The sequence below is a fragment of the Oreochromis aureus genome, linkage group 20, assembly GCF_013358895.1.
Source record: "Oreochromis aureus strain Israel breed Guangdong linkage group 20, ZZ_aureus, whole genome shotgun sequence".
NCBI classification, from domain to species: domain Eukaryota; kingdom Metazoa; phylum Chordata; class Actinopteri; order Cichliformes; family Cichlidae; genus Oreochromis; species Oreochromis aureus.
Window position 1 is genome coordinate 2,705,346 of NC_052961.1, and position 17,056 is coordinate 2,722,401.

Sequence of the window (17,056 nt, forward strand, 5' to 3'; positions counted from 1 at the left end):
ATTGATGTGTAAGACCGTAAAAGTAAAAGATAAGGAGATGTTTTGATCAAAACTGTGTATGAAGGGTACAGGAACACAGAGTGTACATAACAGGAAAAATAGGCTCTGAATGAGGAACTTTGAAGAAATATAACTGTAACAGATCGAGGGACTGCCCTTCAGATCTGCAGGAGGCTTCGCGCTGTGCACGTCTCCTCTTATACATGGGTAAATATAGAAGTTCTTTAACTGAGACGCCCGTATTGATTCGTGTTTCCACCAGGTCAGAATCCAAGAATCGGGAGCGACGACAGCTGGTCACCAACACAGCGTCTCCAAACCAAACATCACAGCAGGTCTCACTTCCATCTTTAACTTTCACTCTTGCTGCTCTCCTTCTGTCACAAATCCTTCCTGACACTCGTCTCCACCTGCTCCACCCTGCCTGCGCTCTCTTCTTCACCTCTCTTGTGCACTGCCTGTTGATTTAGATGAATAAATACCCCAAGTATTTAAACTCATCTACATTCATTTTCTTGACTCCTTGGATGTTTCCATCTGTCTTACTCTCTTTCACACACACGTATTCTATTCTTCTTTGCTTTCCTGATTATATTTACTTCACCCGAATCATGAAATTGCAGGACCCCCAGATACCTTATGATTTGTATTTATTTGTTTATTTATTGATTTCGTAGCAGCAACCATAAATATCTGATCTAGAGGCAGTAGTGTACAGAGGACCCTCCTGCACTGAATTGTATAAAGTCTTACACACGGTCTGAAAAATCAAAATTTCAAAAATAAAAAGATGAAGAAAAACAAAACAAACAAAAACAGGCACATGTGTAACTAATAAACACCAATAATTTGTTTTTACTGTAAAAACAAAAAGGCGACAGGTGTGCGTGGCTCAGCTGTCCATCAGAGAGGAGAGTTCGAGTTCCTGACAGAGTTCCTCCTGAAGATCCTTATATATCCTCTCCTCTCCACATGTCCCTGAACACACACACACACACACACACACACACACACACACACACACACACACACACACACAGAAACAGACAATAAGTTTGTGTTTTTAAACGTGAATCTTTGGGTGTGGCTTGGAAAACTGGGCTGAGGTGAGTGTAGGTACATGCGGAGCTGCTCCCAGGCGGCTTTAACTTGGGTTCTTATGTCGGCGCAGCGCTGCTGGTGGAGCTGCTCCCGATGTTTTTCTCAGTTCATGCAATTTCATCTTTAAACACTCCTGCGTCTTCTCCACCTCTGCTATGTCCTGAACACACATTTTTAACGAGAATGTCAGTTTGTGTCTGAACCCTCACTGCTTCTGTTGTCACCATGCTGACTTCCAGCCCCATATTTCATTGCTGTACTTTACTAGACTTTGTGTGACTCACAGTCCAAACAGTCCTTGTTTATCTTGCACAGCCTCTTAGTTTATCTTCCTAAAACAAGCTGTTATAGCCTTTATCTTCCTTTAAAGCAGCATTCTGGGTCACATGTTCAATCTGGCACATTTTTACCCCAGATTCTGGATCCTGTTACATAAATGGACACTATGGGGCCATTGTACTTACAAATCTAACTAAAGTAAAACGTTGATGTACATCAAATGCCTGTTTTAGTCCCTGATGAGACATTGTCCAGGCTTTTATTAAAGGAAAGAATTCTGGCACCCATCGAGAAGGTTTTACCTTCCACCAAGGGACAAAAACCTGGACAGATTGGAAGAAGTTTCTGTAAGGTGTATTTAACTGAATTTACTTATCAAACATCCAAAAATAAAAATGACTTCTATTAAGCCAGACAACAGCCTCTTTGCTGAAACTATACAGGCCCATCTGTGCAGTAAACAAGACTGGTCACCCAGAGTCACTGTGTGTGGCTTCACTGGTACCTTCATGTATTGTTCTTGAATGATTTTGACTTTCTCCTCTGTTTCGATGTCAAAATATGGATTCAGGCCTTCCTTCTTCACATCTTGGTCTTCGTCGATCTCCTCAGACAGATATTTACGCAAAATGTTTTTAAGTTCACCATTTCCCTGAAAAAAAGCACAGAGTTGAAACCAGGAATGATGCAACAAGAATCATTTTTAAAAAAGAAAATAAACTGCAACAAACACCTGAGATAAAAAAAACAAAAACTAACAAAGAGGATCAAAACTTATAACAGCAGCTGCAGATTTAGACAATATTTCTCCAAATTAAAAGACAGATGTTTAATTTCTTGCTGTTTTGATATTAAAGAGGTTCCACATACAGACAAAGAGGCCTCATCCATCATTAAACCCCAGAGCTGAAAAATGAAACGCCCGCCTGAGTACCAAAAGCTGCAGTTCCTCTAATGGCCACTTGAGGCAGACTCCAAAAGCGAGTCCATCCCCAGACTCCACGTTTCTGCCTTTAGTCCTTTTCTCTGGGAGACCATCTCACACTGCTTCGATAATGATGAGATCCAGGCTCGGGTGAGGCCAGTCCACTTACTGATAGTGACCCACTGGGTGATTTCCTCCCCACCTATGTTGTTCCTGCACTGGCAGCATGTTTGGGTTGATTGCTATGCTAAAAAATAAAACTGTTGCCAATCAGACATTTAACAAAAAGTATTGCACGGTGGATCAAAATCTGACGGTACGTTTCTGTGGTCATTATTCCATCGAATTTGGCATGATCTTAAACACACCTGGCTAAGATGCAGCTCCGTGCCATGATAGAGCCTCCACTGTGTTAGGTGGAGGTCTAGGTAGGTGGAGACGTTGTGCCTCTCCCCGGACCTTCTCTGTACTGAATGACAATGAAGAATCTGCTTTCAGCTTCTCCCTTGTTGCAGGGTCACATCAGGCACGTTTGATTTGGCAGCGGTTTTACTGTGGATGCACTTCCTGATGCAACCCCGACCTTTTGTTTCCCAAGGAATGTGACTCACCAGCAGTGCTGGGAAGGTTGCTTTGAAATGTATTCCACTACAGATTACAGATTACATGCCCCAAAATGTATTTTGTAATGTATTCCGTTACGTTGAGTAACGTAACGGAATACTTTGGATTACTTAATATATTATCATGCTTTTTACATGAATGCACTATTGCTGTGTGATTTATTACTATTACTAATGGTTACTTGCCATACCAATACCAACTAGATTTTTAAATCTTAATATAAATGAGTAACAGTAGGTGGACATTAGGTAAGGCTGCACTTTTTGCAGCGATCTCGTATAGAAAACTATTTCTGTATCAGTAATATGTTTTCTTTCTGTCTCTTAATAATCATGTGGAACTGCACGTGATTATTTGCAGCTAGCAGGTTGTTAATGCTCTCCATCAAGTCTAAAAACAGCATGTTAATCCGTGGAGATCCTGAAGGCGGCTCCAAAATGATCAGATTATATTTTAAATATTTTTATTTAATATTTTAAATATGTTTTAAATATTTGTTCAATTCAAATCAGTTCAAATTATTTTTTATTGTTAAAGAAATCTACAACATCATGTATAATTTTTTTATGTCGTGTAATTTCCATTGCAAATATTAATCACAGTTAAATTAAGAGGGGATGGCAGTAAAAACTTTGGAGCTGTGATGTCATCACGTGCACTTTCGTTCCAATTGTTGAGCGATCGCGCTGCGTTCTTGGGAAGTTCGGATTCCTATGTGAACTTACAAAGTCCGGTCTAGTGAGAACACGAGTACGGACTCGCGTACTTGAGTATTTAGAAACGGCCTAACAGTCTGCAGTCTATGAGCTAACCTCAGCTAACGCCAGCTGACAATGTTAGCTCGGTGGCGAGTAGCCTTCATTAATAGTAATGAAAATCACACAGCAATAGTACATCGAAGATACTGAAGTTTCGCCCATCCCATTCTTCTTATGAAGTGGTGTCGGAATTTCCAAGTAAGAAATGCGTTCCTGCCCGTGCACTGCTGGCTCTGGGTCCATTGTGTAACTGACGCCACCAATATTAACAGGACGCTTAAATTAGAGCCTTTATTGTTTTGTTTGGGTTTCCAACAATCAGAATCAGAGAAACTTTATTAATCCCAGGTGGAAAATGAGTAAAAACAAAAAAAGGGCCTTGAATCGTACTCGAACCCAGGCCGGCCGTTCTCAGGCATGCGAAAATATCCCGCACAGTGGTTTGTTTTAAACAGCCAAATAAGTAAAATCTGAATCCAGTGCATTCACTTTGCACACAGCTGTCCATGTCATTTGTTTAAATCCAGAAGGATCAACCCCAAGAAGTTCCAGTGCCGTTCCCCATTTCTGCTGAAGTAGATGAGTCCTATTTACCTAGTGTCTCTCCATATTCACAACCTCTGAAATGAGAGCTTTCCACATGGAAATATTAAGGGAGGACTCGACCCTCTTCATCATTGCGGCTCTCCTCGCTAACATTAAAAGAGACTAGATCACGTCCTCTTTTTCTGGAACCTTCACGAGCAGATGCACCAGTGGGTTTACAGAAACCTACACTCGATCATATCGTCGTTCAGAATGTCTGAACTTTTGTGCATTGCCACAAACAACGTAAACCAAACTAACGGATGTGAATCATCTGGAATCTCGAGGGACCTGGTCCTCTTTTAAACAACATTTTCTGTGTGTAAATATTTGTTAAAGTCTTTATTTGATATATAATCTACTAAATTTTCAGTGAGTCAAATGTTTAACTTTCTTAAAGTAGTCAAAGATCGTAAAAACGGCAGTTAGATATCATCAATTGTGAAGGAGGTCAAATGTTGTGTGAAATGTAAATAAAATACAAATGCATTTCACTGGGACATTTTATTTTAAATTTGATGGCAGCAACACATCTCAAAAATGCTGGAAGGGGGCAACAAAAGTCTGGGAACGTGAGCGGCAGCTTGTGTCTCACCTTTTTCCGTTTCCTGCTGCGGACCAGGGCAGCTGCTCGGTTCCAGAGCTTCATTTCTTTGTTCTCCTTTTCACGGAGGGTCACAATGTCTCTCATCTGTTCACACATCAATAGAGAACATCTTTAACTGAACTTATAGGTACTTTTTCTAATTACCCTTGGAAAACTTTAAGAATGAAGGCATTGTGGTGATTACTCTTTTAATCCAGGGTGTGGTTACCTCTTTCACCGACCGCATAATCTGATGAATCACCTTCTCTTCAACCTCCATCAGTTCCACCAGCATCTTATGCAGGGTTACGGCTGTAAATGGCTTCTCAGACAGATCCACCTTAAGTGTCAGTGGAGTGCATGAACCCAGAGGCAGATTAGAAGCTTTTAGACTGAAAACTTTAACTGAGATATCTGCTGTATGTATTTTCATGCATTTGCGACGTGTACCTGGAAGGTGGAGATCATGTCAAGAGAGAATTCCTGTGCGCTCCCTTTTTCTGAGTCCAGTGGCTTGATGAAGCTGATCTTTGATGGGATCAATCGGTCCTCCGTTAAGTGGTAGGTCAACTCAATCAGTTTCTCTGATATCAGGAACACTCGCTCAGCCACGTCTTCATTGGCTGGTTTGGAGCAGTTTCTGTGGAAACGCTCTACCACTTTCTAAATAAGCAATAAACAAAACAAACAAAACACATCCACATAAGCATCCTGTGGCTTTTAGAAACACAGCTACAATGTAGCTCAAGCTTGTTCCTCATCTCTGGGGGTGAGCCCTTTACACCATGAAAACCTGGGCCTGTAGTGGAGGGAGCTCAGTTTATAAATTAGACTTTACGTCTGGTTACATAACAAAACTGGGTACAGTAAAACCACCAACATTTCACTATTTAATCAAGTTTCCCAAAAACTTTGAAACATGACAACCTGATAAGGGACGACCAAAGGGCCAGATGTGCTTTATGTCTGCAATCATATCCTTTCAGTCACTGAGCAGACAAACGCAGACTCCCTGCTGAGGACCAGTGCTAATCAGGAAAAAGTTTGTCTTTTGGGCCCAAGCTTGTGGGTCAGCACTGATGCCTCACAACAAGAAGGTTTCTGGTTTAAACCCTGGCTGGGGCGCTTCTGTGATGAGTCTTACTCTATTTGAATGAATAATTGAATGTGGCTTGAAGTCTAGAGTACTTGCGGTCAGTTGCCTCCTCCAGAGTTCGCAAAGAATGTGGTTAAAGGGTGAATTGACTATAAAAATCATAAAACTATCAAATGATTAGTAAGATTTATGATGCGATCTGTGAGTTTGTTTCCTTTTATTTACCAGTATGGGCGCTTCCTCGTTTCGTGAGTTCTCGCTGAGCAGCTGGATTTCTTTTTCGAAGTAAACGTGCCGGTATTGGAGGAAGTCGCTCCGGCCTTCATAGAGCTCGATGAATTCTTTTGGCGACAGCACCCTCCGCACCAGGTCGTCAACACGAGCGCTGCTGAAGTGCATTTCAACCTCAGTGCCCACAGTAAGTGATTTGACCCTGAAAACTGAATGAAAAAGAAACACCAACTCTCAGCTTACTCCTTCATCACTTCTCTGACATTATCATTAAGAATGAGTCACTATTTTCCTGCTCACTCCAAAGCTCCTGAAGGCTCACACATGGAGCAATCCAAGTGAAAACTTTCAGTTGCATTTCTGAGCAGCATCCTCTTGCAGCTGAGTCCAAAACTCAGTCAGTCCCTCATGTTAAAATCATAGACCACGTAAAAGACGGACATCGCCACCATAACACTGCCCACTGGACTACCAAGTCCCGTACTGAGAGCTCGTGATGAACACTGCTGTTTCTGTTTTGGTATTTTGAAACTGGGTGATGAGCAAGGGGGAGGGTATGACCGTCAAACTGCATGCTCATTGGCTAACGGCTTGTCAATGAGTCTATCCTGAGTAATACCCCCGACTTAGACTCATAGTATAACACATGAAGTCTCTCTGTGTCTGTTTGTCTGCACACTCCACAATCAGACACTGAGCTGCTAAAAAGGCCCCATTGGCTCTTATCTATATCAGAGATTATGACACCATCATGTTACCTAGCAACCATCTACCAACAGGCTAAAAATCTTGCATACCAATTTTTCATTGCGTTGTCTTTCTTCTTCTTTTTTTTTTTAACATTTATTTATTGGTTTTAACAGGTTTTACATGATACACTGTGGACATAAAAAAAAAATAAAAAAAAATAAAAAAAGAAAATAAAATAAATTTAAAAAAAGAAAACAAGACAGGCAAAAAAACAAAAAAACCCCACAACAACAACAAAAACAACATAGTAATAGAAACAAAAACAAAGAAAACCATAACAAAAGGGAAGGGCAGATATACAAATCAAGTTAGCACTTCAGGCTGTAAAGTCCACAGTGTGGACGTAGTTCTCCAAAAAATTGTAGAATTTTGACCATATAGCCCAAAACTTGTCCAGTTTATTTCTTAATGCACAAGTTATTTTCTCCATAGTTAGTATAGATGTCAGTCCATTAAGCCACTGAGATAGTCCACATATTTTTTGATTTTTCCAACACATAGTAATACAGCGCCGGGCTTCCAAAAGTCCAATCGTTAACAGAGCTCTATTGTTTGCAGCAGGTAAAAAATTATTCGGGTATATATTTAAAATACATATTTTAGGATGAAGTGGAATCACATCACCAATGATTTGACTTAACAGGTTTACCTTTTCCCAAAAGACTTTCACATGTGGACACTCCCACATACAGTGAAATAAAGTGCCCCTGTCCACTCCACACTTCATACAGGTGTCTGGGATGTTTGAGTTAAAATAATGCATTTTTGACGGAGTAAGATATTGTCTTGTTAACCATTTATATTGAAGTAGTTGAGATTGCACATTACTTGTCTGACTCTGGGCCACGGAGTATGATTTATACCACTCATCATCAGATATCAAATCCTTCCTCCAAGCCTCTAAAATAGACTGTGTTGATTCTTTGGAATTTTCCATAAATAATTTGTACAATGCAGAAACTTGGCCTCTCCCATTTAGATGCTTTATAACTGTGTTCTCTAGAGAGGAGTAGGTGGGGATTTCTAAGCTGTTACCTTGTGTGGTTAAGATAAAATTTCTTAATTGAAGAAATTTAAAAAAATGTTTGACAGGAATAGAAAAGGTACTTCTAAGTTGTTCAAAAGACATAAGCGTATTATTCCTAAATATATCAGACACTTTTCTTATACCTTGATTGAACCAAAATTTAAAACCTGCATCCGCCCTACCAGGAGGAAAGCTGTTATTTCCAAATATCGGAATAAACCTAGAGAGTTGTAACATTTCTCCCAAGTAGTTATGTGTTTCAAACCAGATCATTATAGTGTTTTTTAAAAAGGGGTTCTTAGTTTGCTTATTTAGTGTCTTCCTGTCGGCTGAGTAAAGATATAAGTTAGGGGGAATTTTAATTCCTGTAGACTCCATAGAAACCCACACTGGAGTCATTAACAAAATAAAACATTGCTGCTCTGATTTGCACAGCCCAGAAGTACCACGTTAAATTAGGAAGTTGTAAACCCCCTCTTTCATGAGGTAGGTATAGTAATGAGATTCTGAGTCTTGGTCTTCTGTTATTCCAAATAAAGTTTTGGAATAGTTTTTGCAAATCTAAAAAGAAAGAGTTTGGTGGAGAGAGAGGTATTGTTTGAAAAAGGTAAAGATATTTTGGCAAAATTGACATTTTTAGTATATTAATACGACCAATTAAAGATATAGGTAGTTTCATCCATCTGTTTAGGAGTGTAGTAACTAACGTCGTTAAGGAATTATAATTGGATGCCAGAATATTTTCAATTGAGGGAGTAAATTTCACGCCCAGATAAGTAAACCCATGTTCAGATCGCAGAAAGGGAGTACTGACTGGAGGATTTTGTCGTTCATTTTTATTCAAAAATAATATTTCGGATTTATCAAAATTTATTTTATAACCCGAAAATGTACTAAATGTATTAATGAGGCTTAATATGGATGATATTGATTTGTTTAAATTAGTGCAGAACAGGATCACATCATCTGCATATAGGGCAATACGGTGGTCAACATTGCCTACTTTAATTCCTGATATGTTTTTATGATTCCGAATTGCCATTGCAAGAGGCTCAATTGCCAAGATGAACAAGAGAGGTGACAAGGGGCACCCTTGTCTAGTTCCACGATATAATCTGAATGGTGCGGAAAAAAGACCATTAGTTAAAATCTCTGCTTGAGGGTTGGAGTAAATCAATTGAATCCATTTAAAAAATCTGTTTCCAATACCAAACTTTTTCAAAACTTCAAATAAGAATGGCCATTCGATCCTGTCGAAGGCTTTTTCCGCATCCATTGAGATTAACGCATTGTCTCTGGTCTCTTTTTTCTCATAAATGATATTCATGACCCTCCGTATATTGTGAAACCCCTGCCTCCCCTGGATAAAGCCGTTCTGGTCTGAATGAATCATTTTAGGCAAGAGTGTCTCTAATCTCATAGCTAACAGTCTGCAAAGTATCTTGTAATTATAATTCAACAGTGAAATTGGTCTATAAGAACTACAATGTGTTGCTGGCTTATTAGGTTTCAGTAACAGAGTAATTGTTGCAACATTAAGTGGAGGGGGGAGAGACCCAGATTCAAATGATTCCTGATACATATGCAATAAGGGCTGGATCAATTTATCTTTAAATATTCTGAATATTTCTATTGGTATTGCGTCAGGTCCAGGAGTTTTGCCCCCTTTCATGTTCCTTATAGCATTAGTAATTTCTTCTACTGTTATATGCGTTGTGTCTTTCCGATGAGTGTAGCAGCACATTAAAGTTGTTCAGCCTGAGCCGAGCTGTAATGTTAGCTTCTTTCGGTTCAGCAGCGCCTGAATCAAACTTTCTTAAATTGATGATTTCTAGGATAAAACACAGCTGCTGATGTTTGTCAGATGTATTTTGGGTGCCTTTGGCTGCACTGTATTAAAATCTTACATGAAAAATGTTACTAGTTTTTCACACACTGCAGGTCAGCTACACGGCTGCAGAAAGCAGGCTTACACAGCAGGTGACGTTTTCTTCCACGTCTGAAGCGTTCTGTGGTGATCTCATTGACATTGTCGACCTCTTTCTCCTCCAGGAAGTCGCTCCTGTCTTGATACCACTCCTTCACCATGGCGACCTCAGTGCCTTCAATGCACAGTCACAGGTTACTCATTACAAACAACACAACCATGAATCATCTCACTAACGAACTAAAAATATAAAAGAAGTTGTCCAATTTCTTAAAAATATCAAAAACTATATATTTTACAAACCAACTTTAAAAAGGTTAATACACGGAGAAAATCTTAGAGTTTCTGAGATTATGTCACAAATTTGCCCTTTTTTGTTTGCATTTGTGGGGTGGGGGGGTCTCATGAGACTACACCTTTTCTCGTTTTGAGAAACTGCATGAAGAGTGCTGAGAGACTTTCCTGCTGGGAGAATTGCACCAAAGTGATTGAGAAAAAATTTCCAGACTTGCTCTCAGAAACTCATGAATTCCCCTTTTTTCCTTGTAAAGAAAAGCACATTCACTTCTACATGAAGACAGAAAAACGTGTTTCTCTGGCACTCACAGTCTTGGTCCTTGTATTTGGTCAGTCGTTTGACAACGCCGTATAACCTTTTGGACGTTGCGAACCTCTCCAGCTGGGCTTGTTTGTAGCGGATCACCTTCTTTCCTCCTGGCCAGCGGTTCTTCAGGGCTGAATAATAAAAAAGAGGCAGTATTTGTGCAGGTTTTACAGCATCAGGTAACATCTGTTTGGGTTTTAGAGGTTAAATCTTGAACTGAATGAAAACACATGAAACCTAAAGCTGAAATAAAACAGGTGAACAATGTACAAGGTAATGTTCGCACAGAGTACTGCCAAACAGAGTCTACCTTCTGCTGAGATGGCAATGGAACTGACCCAGGATCTCGGCATCTCCAAAACTTTGGGCACGTCCTCCTTCGAGACAAAGAAAGTTCAGTTTACATTTATTGTATTCATAGTAAAATCGTGTTTCATGGCAAACAGACGTGTTTCATTTAGCTGGAGCTGGAATTTAAATTTTAATTCACAACATGACCTAAATCAGTTCGTCTGAGGCGCATAACAATTCTCCAAAACCACGGCTTATAACTGAGCTTCCTTTACAGGTAATAAGCACAAAGATGGGGGAATTATTATTACTATTGTTATTATTTTGTTTCCTTTGACCACAGTCCTGATCACAAAGAGTAGACTCCATTAGTCTGATGTCATTCCAGTTCACTCTTCACATGCTCTCACAGCTACATGGAGGTGAAGATGCTGCAGAGATTTGCGTTACAGTTTTAGCCTCAGTCGTCTCGGCTGTTAACACTGCTCATTTTTGCAATAACAATGTTTTGGCAAATTGTGTCAACCAACATTTTTTAAGGCTAACATATCAGAAACATAGATGTATTTAGCATACCTGAACTCAAGAGACAAAACAGAAAATAAAAATCTTTTCTTTGACATTGATTACGTGCAGTGAAACAAATGGAAATGTAGTAAAAGCAAAGTAAAAGAAGTAAAATGACTCTGCGTCAACACAGAGCTGAAAATATCTCAGCATATCTTTTGCAGCACAGGACACCAGAGTTTCACACAAGTATTTTAATTAACAATGTTGAAAGAGGGGGAACTGTTGTTAACAGAGTTTAATGTTGATAGCAGGAAGTAAGTGTGTACTAACTGTTTAAGAGCTTCATCCTTTCATCTGTCATTCAGTGAGAGAGGTCAGAGTTTCCTTTAAATTTCATTTAATTAAGTAAAAATGTACATGAAGTGATCTTACAGTAAAGTTTAAATTGAAAATGCTTTTAAATACAGACTGAAATGTATTACAGCAGAGTTACAACATTATTCAAAAAGTAATGTAATATCTTAATGTGGTGTAACTCTGTTAGGTTCATATCTCACCAACCGTAATTAACTCTATTTTGCCATAACAGAAACATTTTTTGGAATTTTTTAAAAAAGGTAAATCATTCAAATTTTACACATAAAAAGGGAATGCCTCTTTAGAAGTCAATGGAAAATAAATATCCAACATTATGTGCAAAAACCCATATTACAGTTGAGATCAATAAAAATGAACATTATATGGTTGTAATCATTGTTACATCCCTAACGAGGATATTAGGCTCCACCTCCTGTGTCCTGATTGGGTCAGTCAGCAGAGCCCTATATAATGTCTGTGGAGCTGTGGCCGTCTGGCCATTTTGACTCCCGTACCGACTCCGTGGGTTCTGCAGGCTTACACTGCTGTGATTGTTTGTTCAGACTGTCTCTGTGGGGGAGAGCTCCCTTTGTTTTGGGATCCCTCATTTATGTGCTGGTAGGTTATCTTTGTATATTTGGTTTTCTGTGGAGTTAGGTAAGTTCTTTTTATTCTATTCTCTATTAGGGATTTAGAAAATAAAAGTTTGTTATATTATAAATGTCAGTCTGAACCAGAGCTTTAAATTAGGAGGGACGTTATGTGAATCCCTCCTATCCTGTAGGCTAGCCAGGGAACATATCATCATAAATCTAGGTACAGATTTTACAGCAGTATTTTGACTTCTTCTGGGTTTGGTATATGTGGTATCTTTGACGACATTAACTATGGATCAAATATACTGAATTACAGCTGACGCCTGCTCCATGCTTTTTGCTGTCATTTGTGTATTCAAGACAGCCTGGAAGAACTTTTTAATGCACCTTTTCCTCCAGCTAAAGCCAAAGATTTTCTTGATTTCTCAGAGCTTATATCGCATTTTGCATGAATGTATGAAAGCTAGAAGAGATCCAGGGATGCTGAGGAGGGCATACAAATTTCAATCAGGTAAGGTTTTTGCTTTCTGTATCCTGACACGCAGAGAAACACACATACATTCGGTACCTGCACCAGGTTCCCTTTGCCCATCAATTTAGCCTCTTTTCTCTTCAGGACTTCTTGAATCAGTTGCTTTTTGCTTGATGCTCCAAACAAGACTGGCTCCCACGTTTTCAAATCATCCAGGTCAAACATCATATCCTACGCATGGAGAATATTTCATCAAACCTGCTCCGTTTTGACTCTACTATTTTGACTCTAACCGTGCGCATGGACTCACAGCACAGCCGTTACTGCAGTCCTGCATGTTCACGTAGTAGTTGAGGTTGTTCCACACACTCTCGATGCCCAGGAAGTTGTCACTGTTGGTGGGGTAGCTGATCCCGGTCAGAGGGTCGATGAAGAAGTTCTCCTGGACGTCCCGACAGCCCGACAGCACCAGCACCCAGCAGTGCACCCGCAGGCCTCGCAGCGGGTCGGCCAGCTGCTGATCTTTCTCCTGCTCGCACAGAGAATGAAGACGAGTTCATCACTTCAATCTTCATTAAGGAACTTTCCTCATTAATGTGGTGATTACACAACATGCACCATTACTGATCTTCAGTCAGCATATCCATGCAAATAAAGCAGTGAATTTATATACCACTTTAAACCACTTTAAACCACTTTAAACCAGTATCATAAAAAACCCTCAACAGAAAATACATGAAATACATACATGAACATGAAAAAACACAAAGGACAAAAAAAGCTACAACTTAAAAGTCAAAGTAAATTATGTAAATGCTTTTATATGATCTTATACATTATTTTTAATCAACAGAAACTAAAAGACAGACAAGCATATGTTAAAGATGTAAGTAGATTGTAATATATTGAGAATGCAGTTGCTCATATAGAGAAAACATCACTTTACCTCTTGTCGTTTTTGTTTTTCAAGCAGCGCAGCTTCAGCTTCCCGTTTCTTCTTCTCTTGCTCGGCCAGAAAACGACTCTTGAGCTCCATCTGAAGCTTCACTGAGTATTTATCATCCTGGTCCTTCTGTTCTGGGGTCACATCTTCCACAGCCTGCATGCAAACACACAACCAAGAAGTCACTTTCACATCTGGGAGTCAACAATCTGATTGTCGACCACATGTGCACGCTGCATGCACTTACCTTGATCTCGGGGTCCAGCAGGGGGCACTCCTGCAGGCTCTGATCGAGCAGACACATCTCTTTGACGGCGTAGCCGCTGACGCAGTAGGCGTCGTAGTCTTCGCCGACCAGCAGGCTGCACAGCAGAGTGGCATACTCAAAACACGTGGCTTTCTGACTCTGCAGCACCGCGTTGGGAGAGGAAAGGACCTTTGGCTGCAACGGGAGAGACGCGCACCGCCACAATCAGACACACCGAGAGAAGGTGCACGCATGTGTGTATTTATTGATGTGAATGTGATTATGTGCTGCAGTCTTGTTTCTTTTCTCATCCACCATCTTGAAAAGCTGAAACATGTTCGGGACAATGACTGTATATATATATCAGCTTCTCAGAAACACATTTTCACATCATCTCTGAGTGTGACATCATCAGTTGTTGGTCATGTGAGGTTTGAAAATACTGCATACAGACACGACAGGATGACACGCAGTTAATGTGCAGCTAAACACGAGCATTTCTTATATTAGAATTACATTATATGCAATAATTATCTGAATTATGAAAATTATGGTTTCACAAAACAGAAACAGCAGAATAAAAGAAGTTCTCTCTAACATATGCTTTAACTCTCAACCACTGATTACAAAAAATACTTTGTTTGCTCCTAAGACTCAAATAAACATTTGTCTGCTGTTTCCTTTCTGACCAGCTCCACGGGCGGATCCAGAGGGACCAACGACAGGAAGTCGGCCACAAAAGAGGCACAGCCCTGCCACTCGAACAGTTCACAGTGGATGGTCGACGGTGGACGAAGAGACGTCGACACAAACTTCTGAATATGAGAAGAGACAGACGGCGATGCAGAAAGTATTTAGGGTGTTTGCAGATGTGAAGGTCCAATGGGATCTGTTCTTCAGAGACAAAAAGGTTGAGTGAGATAAACCTACCTTTACTCCACATTCGTTTACAGGACAGAGCAGCAGCGGTTTGCGGTCAGGACACAAGTGCGAGTACTGACGCTGGAAGTTTTCTGCGATGGCTAACAGTCGAATCTCTTCTGGAGAGTTGCTCCTGTAGGACTCGGGGCTGAAGAAGGAGAACAGGTGAAGACGTGAAGATGACCTCAAAGCCACCAGCTTTACCCTACAATGCTTTTTGAGCTTCTACATCATCAGTGGGACTTTTTCCCTCAGAAAAATCTAAATAAATTGTAGAATAGATTTTAAAGCAATTTTTAAAACAAGGACAGATGTAGAAAATAAAATGCAAATGAAAAATCATACATGGAAATTAAAATTTAATTACTTTTTCAAACAAAAATAAAGCCTCCATTTTAAATAAGATTGATTTTTCTGTCAATTATTTCATGGTACAGGTTTTAAAGGGATAATCAAGAGAAACAGAGAAAACCCAACAATCACATGACTCTCTGTGAGCAAATGCTTTGGTGACAGTGGGAAGGAAAAACTCCCTTTTAACAGGAAGAAACCTCCTGCAGAACCTCTGTGACAGTCTTGTCTGTCTTTAATGTCTTTTAAAGGCGTTTTGTAGAGTTGGTAACAACGAACTTTTTTCTTTTCGTGTATTTTCTTCATCCCTGTGTGTATGTAGTTTGTCTATGAGTGTAAAAAAACTTACAGAAGCTTCTCAGAAGCAGAAACGTCCTCCATCTCCATCAGTGCTGTGCTCCTCTGGTGATCCTACTGGATTAAGGTTAATTGTGTTTATGTGCGCCTGAAGTTTACACATAAACACACACACGGAAAAACATCAGAAAAGCACACACATGTAGACAATTTTACTAAATAAAATAATACAATCAAATTAGATCTTGTTGTCAGTATTTTCTTATTGGTTCAAAAAAGTGAGGCTGAAAATTCTTCAGTAAAAACATCTGACTATCTGACACTGTCAACAAACTTAAACACAACTTTTAAATCTCAGATTTCTGCTCTAGAAATAAGTAGTGTGTATTGAGCTGGATAACACCTCATCTACCATTCAAAATGTAAGAAAACTTTGAATACAATACTACGGTGGCCCTGAGAGGCCAAACAGACTGCAACTTAAGAAAACACCAGCAATAAGAAAAACGCTGCAAAAGCACACAAAACGAAACACAAAACGAAAACACAACAGAAATAGGAAAAAACTGATTTCCAAAAGCACAAGGGAAGTGTTTCTGGGGAGACAAGAACCCGACGGACCTGTTGGTTCCTGCAACCATCCACTTTGGTGATTGAGGACCTGTGTAGGACCTGAAACGAGGCTGCCAGCTGATTTTAAAATTCCCAATAAATATAATTAAACTTCTTGTGTGCAAATGTTTTACTGTGCAAATCCATGCTTAAAGTGCGATGCTAAATAAAGTGCTTGATAAGGTGCTTTTAATAAAGTGAAAGGTGTGCTCACAATGCTATACAGATAATATAAATAATCATAGTAAGGGAGTCCTCTTCCTCACAAACCGTTATGCATGTATTCCATTTTTTCTCTTTTTAAAATGTCGTTTAGAGTTTAGTTTATATCAGTTTTAGTACTTTCAGTATTTTATGAGTTTACTTTAAGTTTTTTTTATTCATTTCTTTAAATTTCACATCTACTTCTATTTCAGTTCAGTTTTTGTTCCCTGTAGTAACCACGTCTGCTGTCCCACATACAGACCTGTAACTAACCTCGTTTAAAACGTGCTTTTTAACGTGCTATCAAACTAAAGCGAGCGACACTTAAACAAACTCTTTGAAAACTGGTTAAACTTTTACTCACCCGGGCTCCGTTAACTGTTTTTAGCTGCTTCACATTCGTAAGCGTTGTCGTTGCCTCATGTCCATGGTAACAGCAACACCACGTCACGACGTGAAGGTATGCTGCATTCACTTACCCTCGGAGTTAATAGGATTCATACAGAACACACTTCAGACGCGCTTTGAAACAGGGATGCCAAATTTATTCTGTTTCCTGGCCCAATTTGATCTGAAGTGAGGCAGACCAGTCAAGGTATCGCATGAAAATACCCCTCCAGAATCCTCCCTTTAATTATATAAAAGTACACTATGAAGATGAACATGTGTGCCCATAGATGGTGTACTAGGCCTGGAGAGTGAAGCTATTGCCCTTTGAACCTGCATACTTTTTGAAAGTGTCAACGAGACTGAGATCCCTCG

General features: G+C 39.7%; 1 protein-coding gene across 3 annotated transcripts; it reads right to left on the reverse strand.

Annotated features, from left to right (window-relative positions):
- Positions 1–637: 637 nt before the first annotated feature.
- ccdc135 (coiled-coil domain containing 135) lies at positions 638–16,721 on the reverse strand. 3 transcript variants are annotated; one of them, XM_031750196.2, is made up of 18 exons: positions 16,659–16,718; positions 15,531–15,595; positions 14,840–14,978; positions 14,599–14,724; positions 13,910–14,104; positions 13,666–13,818; positions 13,030–13,248; positions 12,807–12,950; positions 10,804–10,870; positions 10,496–10,624; positions 9,936–10,064; positions 6,180–6,394; positions 5,309–5,521; positions 5,088–5,198; positions 4,868–4,963; positions 1,886–2,032; positions 1,121–1,261; positions 638–978 (listed from the first exon to the last, which is right to left on the reverse strand). In XM_031750196.2, the coding sequence occupies exons 2-17, from the start codon at positions 15,566–15,568 to the stop codon at positions 1,145–1,147; spliced, it is 2,238 nt and encodes a 745-aa protein (XP_031606056.1). In that variant the 5' UTR covers positions 15,569–15,595; positions 16,659–16,718; the 3' UTR covers positions 638–978; positions 1,121–1,144. The 3 variants fall into 3 exon arrangements, with proteins under 3 accessions (XP_031606056.1, XP_031606057.1, XP_031606055.1); XM_031750197.2 differs by having other exon boundaries at positions 639–978; positions 12,816–12,950; positions 15,531–15,626; positions 16,659–16,721; XM_031750195.2 differs by having other exon boundaries at positions 639–978; positions 15,531–15,626; positions 16,659–16,721.
- Positions 16,722–17,056: the final 335 nt, after the last annotated feature.

Bases quoted from the DNA above. Each gene is read 5' to 3' on its own strand.
- ccdc135 (XM_031750196.2), bottom strand. From the start codon at position 15,568: ATGGAGATGGAGGACGTTTCTGCTTCTGAGAAGCTTCT. The intron at 14,979-15,530 runs GTAAGTTTTTTT...CTCCTTCTTCAG, and splicing joins TCTGCTTCTGAGAAGCTTCT to CCCCGAGTCCTACAGGAGCA. The intron at 12,951-13,029 runs GTGAGTCCATGC...CTCCATGCGTAG, and splicing joins ACTGCAGTAACGGCTGTGCT to GATATGATGTTTGACCTGGA.